The following is a 5860-nucleotide window of genomic DNA, read 5'->3' as shown; positions in this document are numbered from 1 at the left end:
GCCAAGAATTCAAATTCATTTGAAGGTGGCGTCCCAATGTAGAAGGAATCGGGAGAAAACAAAGTAGTGTGACACATGAATCCCCGTGTCTCTGAATCTTATGGCTCCGTCATAAACAGGGCGATCGAATGAGAATACAATACAGAAACAGAAGCGCATGCGATTGACTTCTCAAGGAGTTCGGTTTTCAAAGCTTGGGAAGTCATGTGTCGAGTGTCGTTATTATGTCACTGACGTCGAAAGGAGCATGGATGGACATGGAAATTCGGTTGCCTCTAAAAGTCTTCAAGTACTTATGGGAAGTTATGGCAAACGATGGCGATTGAGATCGCACACCGAAAACCCTATCCTCGTTCGTCAAGTTCATTAACTCTCGTAGGGTCGGCGCCAATGATCCTTCCCTATTGCCTAACAATTTTCCAATACAATGAAGATAGCGTCCTATTTGGGAAATAATCTGTACGTCGTGCATCATGGGAATGGGATGACAGGACTCTACGTGTTCGACAAAATGACGCAATCAACCATATTTGTCAACATTCACACATGGGATAGATACTGGCCGAAAAGACCCTCCACATGGATGGATAGGATTATAGGAATAGGACCGTCATGGTTCGGCTAATATGTGCCGGCCGGCCGGTGGCAATTAAGGTGATGATCAAACATAATCTATTTTTTGTTGCTACTTATGGGGTTGTTTTGAATATTAATTACAATCAAAATTACATATTGGTTTAGAAGCGGGCGAAAAAAGGAACCGGGCCTGATTTGGTAACGAGGGGCAGGGTGTTATGTTTTGGAGTAACTTCTAAGATCAAGCTTAGTTTCATTCTGTTGTTACGTGGTATAGTGTGACTGGTCAGATCAAATTGGTTCAGATTGCGGTCAAGACTCCAACTTCCAACGACCGCACTGTGCCCATATACGATGTGCCCTTTTTTCTTGCTGAGCCACGTTTCACCATAATTTCCAACTCATTGATTCACTGATTCTCAGAGTCCCTCTTTCTTTTGAAACTTCCCACGAGTCAATTTAAATACTTTTTTAAATATACCCAATCTTCAACATTTTTTCTCCTCGGGTTTGAGTTAGAGATGGCCTTTGCAATTCCAAGTATCGTTGCTTCTCTTGTATTTCTTCTTCTTCTTCTGCAACCTCTGGCTGCTACAATGGATTTCTTGTCTCCTCTGTTCTCTCCCATAGCCGGTTTGTGACTCTTCCTCTTACTGTTATCTCTCTTGCTGCTTTCATTGTCTATCTTTTGAATCTTGATTATTGATCTGTTTTTATGGATTTTCTTATTGGGATTCTCTGCCGATTTAATTTTGGGTTTGAGGTTTCTCGACAGTTTACCCGTTGGGTCATTTTCTGATTTCTTGTTTTTATATGATTTATAGCTTAAGAAATCTAAAGAATCTCCTCATACTGTTCCATTTTAAACGTGAATTGATGATTATCAGATGATATATGCAAAGAAGTTAAATGTGGAAGAGGTGCTTGCAAATCTTCGGGCAATAGCTCTCTTTACGAATGCGAGTGTGATCCAGGTTGGAAGCAAACTCGTTTTTCTGACGACGACAAGTTAAAGTTTCTTCCTTGCATAGTTCCCAATTGTAAGAACTCCCTCTCCCTTGAATAAATGTATATGTGTACTAATATCTTATAGTCGCACTTCTGCTAGAAAAATATTTCTCACGTAATGTCTGGAAGTATTATTGACCCTATTGTACTGTGTTTATTTTTGGCTGTATGTGTTCAAAAATATCAACGTATTTGGTGAAACTGTCTAAATCTTATAAACGTTGAAGCAATTGACTTTCAAGGTAGCAAGACGAATGGTTAAATTCATTTCTTGCTTGTAAGGTGGACATGTTCTTCACATGCTAGGAGCCTGTTAGAATGTGAATTTGTGGTCTTCTGATTACGATTTTGAAGTGGGATCTAAGCAAAAGACTATAGACAAGACGTGTTCTAAATTTAAGTAATATTATAAACAAGAGCAGTTCTGCAGCTATGTGATACTCCATCCAACCTTTTCCTATGCATACAGAGGCAGTTCGCTTGCAGCATGAAGTCGAATCAATTCATTGTAGCGCGCTGCTTAAACAGAGTTCCAACAATTAAGTAATGATTTCAGGCTAATGAAATTGCGAATTGCTCATGACTCTCTTGAAGCAGGGATCTAGTTTTAATGGCACATTATTGGAACTGTGTGTTTCATTTGTTTTTTTGGGTAAATGGGATCTTAACAAAGTAAACAAACCTACTGATCAATAAAGTGTCAATCTTTCAGTTTCAGAAAATATTCAGATGTAATTGTAAGTCTATGTTTTTGGCAAAATGATCCAATCTGAACGACCCTACTAATAAACGAAAGCAAGGATATTAATGATTTCAGTTTTAGAAGACATTCAGAAGTTAACAGATGATGCTTTTGGCCTAATTGTTCACACTCTGTATTTTATTTGCTGTTGACAAGTAAAATTTGTGCAAACCTGCAAATAAAGTAAAAGAGTGATGTTGATGTTGTGGCTTCAGAAAATATTTAGGTGCAGCTTCATATTAACTTACAAGAAGAATAAGTATGTGAATTTTGATTGATTATGATATGGTTCTTGAATGCGCATGGCCATCATTCTGTGCAGTTTTATTTGTGTTCTGGAGCGCTGACATGTTTGTATGATATGCTTTTTAGGTAGTCTTGAACAATCTTGCACCAACGCGCCTTCCCCTGCTCAAGAGAAAGCAAAAAATACTACTGGGTCAATATTTGATGGTAATTGATAGATTTAGCTTAATGGCATCTCATTTTTCAGTTTTATTTTATGTTTTTGTTGTATAAATTTTTGTTCATATGATTCTGTAGTTTGCCGTTGGGTTGATTGTGGAGGCGGATCATGCAACAAGACGTCTATGTTCTCCTACAATTGTGTTTGCGAAGCTGGCTTTTACAATCTTCTCAACACCACTGCCTTCCCTTGTTTCAAAGAATGTAAGATTACAAACACGATATCCTGTTTAGTAAATCAGTTTGAGATTTATGATTGATTTAAAAGGAAAACTTTCTGGTCTATGCTCACATATTGCCCTTAATAAAGTAGACAGCTTATTTTGAGCCTTGAAATTTGGATTGAAGGTTCTCTTGGCTTGGATTGCAAGAACCTTGGAATATCTTTGACAAACTCATCGAATGCTTCTCCACCACCGGCATTGGATAGCAATAGTAACGAGGGTAAGGAACAAATCTGAACAATTGGTTTTGCATTGCAAGTTTTGCTAAATGTTAATTGTGTTCTGTTCTCATTTAAAGATGGCCTTTTTTTTTTCGTTTGCTGCTGAACTGTGACTTTGTAGGCAAGACTTACTAGGTGAATCAGTAGCTAGATGTTTCTTGATTCTCTTAAATGATGTATGATACGTTTAATATTTTGAAATCAGTTTGCTGTTGTGTCTTGTAAATTTTAGGGTTAAGGCGCAAAAGTACCCCAAAAAAAAAAAATCTCTAAAAACTTCTAGTAACCTTAAGTCAACAATGATACACGTGCAGCCATTAATTTTATCAAAGATGTCAATCTTCCCCACTAATTCATTAAAATGGCCTAATGGTCAAACATTTGCAATCTTTAGAACTTGATAGTCAACATAAGGCCATTTAAACAGATTGAGAAAGGTTGTTTTCTTTTACAAAGTTAATGGATCTTTATGCATCATTATTGACTTAAGGATATTAGAAACTCTTAGAGAAAAAGTTTCTGAGTAATTTTAATCTTAACCCTAAATTTTAATCCACTAAAGGCTGTTTTTTCTTATAACATAACCGTAACATGATTGAAGTTTGCAAAGCTATCATCATAAATTGTTCCGGTAAACAACTATTTCATGCTGCAGTTTTCATTGTGACCTTGTGCACATGATAGTTTCATATCATATTCTTTTGTTTTCTTTGTTTTTGTTTTTATTTCTGGGTGTTTATCAGCTGTCTCAATCATACGAGGAAGCTTCTTTTGGATGTTCGCGCTGATTCTGTTCATGGCTGTGGTTCAGTTGCAATAGGACACAGTAGCTTATAGTTTTAGGAGAGTACCTGATTTTGTTATTGGTTTTTGGTGAGCCTTGGATATTTTGTAGAAAAGGATCTTCTAAAATACTTTACAGCGAAGTTAGAAAGGGGTAGGAAGAGATAAATTGGCCTTATTCCTCAGAGATCCACATGTGCAGATGTGGAATGTATCACTTTATTTCTATCTTTCTCTTACTCTACTTCTTTGAAGTACTTTAAAGATCTTGATTCGGATGTTTTGTGAAATAAATAACTCAGCTGAGATGATATTCTGCTGCAACTCTTTTGCATGCCTTTTTCTACTTTGTTTTCCTTCATTTTCTTTGTTTAGATGAAACGTATTAGATTATTAGTGATGTTTGGAATTTGAATATAGATTTATGAAAGACAAGAGATCATTATATACATGATATATAAAAGATCAAATTGTTCATTTCTTGAATAGTGTGACTTTCAGGATATGAAGGTATGCAAGCATATTAGGGTTAAAAAATAGTATTCCCTCTATATTAGTTTATAAGACACTTTTGAGAGGTAAACTAGTGTTTCAAAATATAAGATATTTTTAACAACAATAAAATTTCATCAATTATATTTTTTTTCAATATTACTCTTTCCTTTGTATTATATTTTCTCTCTCTTTATTTAATGTTTCACAAATAAGATCATATTAAATGAAGTATATTTTTGAAAATTTACATTTTGTATTTTAAAAAAATATAAAGTGTATTTAATGTACTTTATTAGTATGTATAGTTTTGTCAAAATTTGTCTTGCAAAATTGAGAGAGGGGATATTAATCTACCTTTAGGGCTTCGATTGGAATGGATTGATCCGGAATGTTTACACAAAACTTGAATGAGTTATATTGTGCACTAATTTTAAAGAACCCTGTCAAATATATTTTTTTCATTGCCCTACTTTCAATTAATAATGAAACATCAATTATCATTCTAACATGAATTATAAGATTACTAGTGGGAGGGAACACTAGATGTCAAAACTCAAAATGTGATTTGAATTTTTTTTTTCCCTTATATCATTGAATTTTTCAATATTTCTTATTATATCAAATTCACCCGAAAAGAATTATTTGATTTTAAAAAAATCAAAATGTTGATTTTTTTCATATTGCTTAAGTTTATTTTCCTAAAAAATTTCTTGTATTATTTATAAGTTATGACTTGTTTTTGTAAAACTCTGTGCAGTGGATGGATTATGATAGTTTCACTCTATGAAAAAAAAAATTGCCCCAGCAAATACCACCATCTACTTTATCCAAGGAAAAAAAATCATATTATTTTAGCAAATGAAATAGATTATAGGATTTTTTCTTTTTTTTTTGGCTGTGAGTATAAGGAGTAAAGCTTCTCAATAATGTAAACAAGGGTTAAAAGCAACTTCATTAAGAGTTTAGAAGCATCTAAGATCCTAACTCAGTATAAGAAGAGTAAATGGTAAACCTTTATTCCAATGAAATTGTAAGATAGACAACAGTTGAGAATTGAATTCCTAACCACTTACTTAAATGATGGGAATCTTTAACACTTGGGTCAACTTTAGTTAATACACTAAATTTGTCTTTATATGCAAAAAAACATGCACTGAACTGCCAAACCTCTGTTTTTGTTTTTGAAGGCAAGATTCATAACGGGCCTCTTGTTTATGAGATTAAAGCAGAATCAAACCCATAGCATGGGTTTTGTTTTCAAATTGGGTTTAGACCTCACTAAAACTAAGGTTTTATCATGGGCCATGAACCGTTGCACCATTTTTATATTTAGTTAAATACATCAT

At 34.3% G+C, this 5860-nt stretch overlaps 1 protein-coding gene across 1 annotated transcript; it reads left to right on the top strand.

Annotated features, from left to right (window-relative positions):
* The first annotated feature begins 770 nt into the window (after positions 1-770).
* LOC129319939 (uncharacterized) lies at positions 771-4343 on the top strand. Its single transcript, XM_054965052.1, has 6 exons — positions 771-1209; positions 1464-1616; positions 2699-2779; positions 2870-2995; positions 3140-3235; positions 3980-4343. Exons 1-6 carry the CDS (start codon positions 1098-1100, stop codon positions 4054-4056), a joined length of 645 nt encoding a protein of 214 aa, XP_054821027.1. The 5' UTR covers positions 771-1097; the 3' UTR covers positions 4057-4343.
* Positions 4344-5860: the final 1517 nt, after the last annotated feature.

This window comes from Prosopis cineraria, unplaced genomic scaffold, assembly GCF_029017545.1.
Source record: "Prosopis cineraria cultivar Desert tree isolate PC_DT_omini unplaced genomic scaffold, ASM2901754v1 PC9, whole genome shotgun sequence".
Taxonomy (NCBI): domain Eukaryota; kingdom Viridiplantae; phylum Streptophyta; class Magnoliopsida; order Fabales; family Fabaceae; genus Prosopis; species Prosopis cineraria.
This window is presented reverse-complemented; position numbering and strand designations above follow the sequence as displayed.

Excerpts from the sequence above, each read along its gene's own strand:
- LOC129319939 (XM_054965052.1), top strand. The coding sequence starts at position 1,098 with ATGGCCTTTGCAATTCCAAGTATCGTTGCTTCTCTTGTATTTCTTCTT. Across the intron at positions 1,210-1,463 it reads TCTGTTCTCTCCCATAGCCG|ATGATATATGCAAAGAAGTT; the intron begins GTTTGTGACTCT and ends GATGATTATCAG. Across the intron at positions 2,780-2,869 it reads TACTGGGTCAATATTTGATG|TTTGCCGTTGGGTTGATTGT; the intron begins GTAATTGATAGA and ends ATGATTCTGTAG.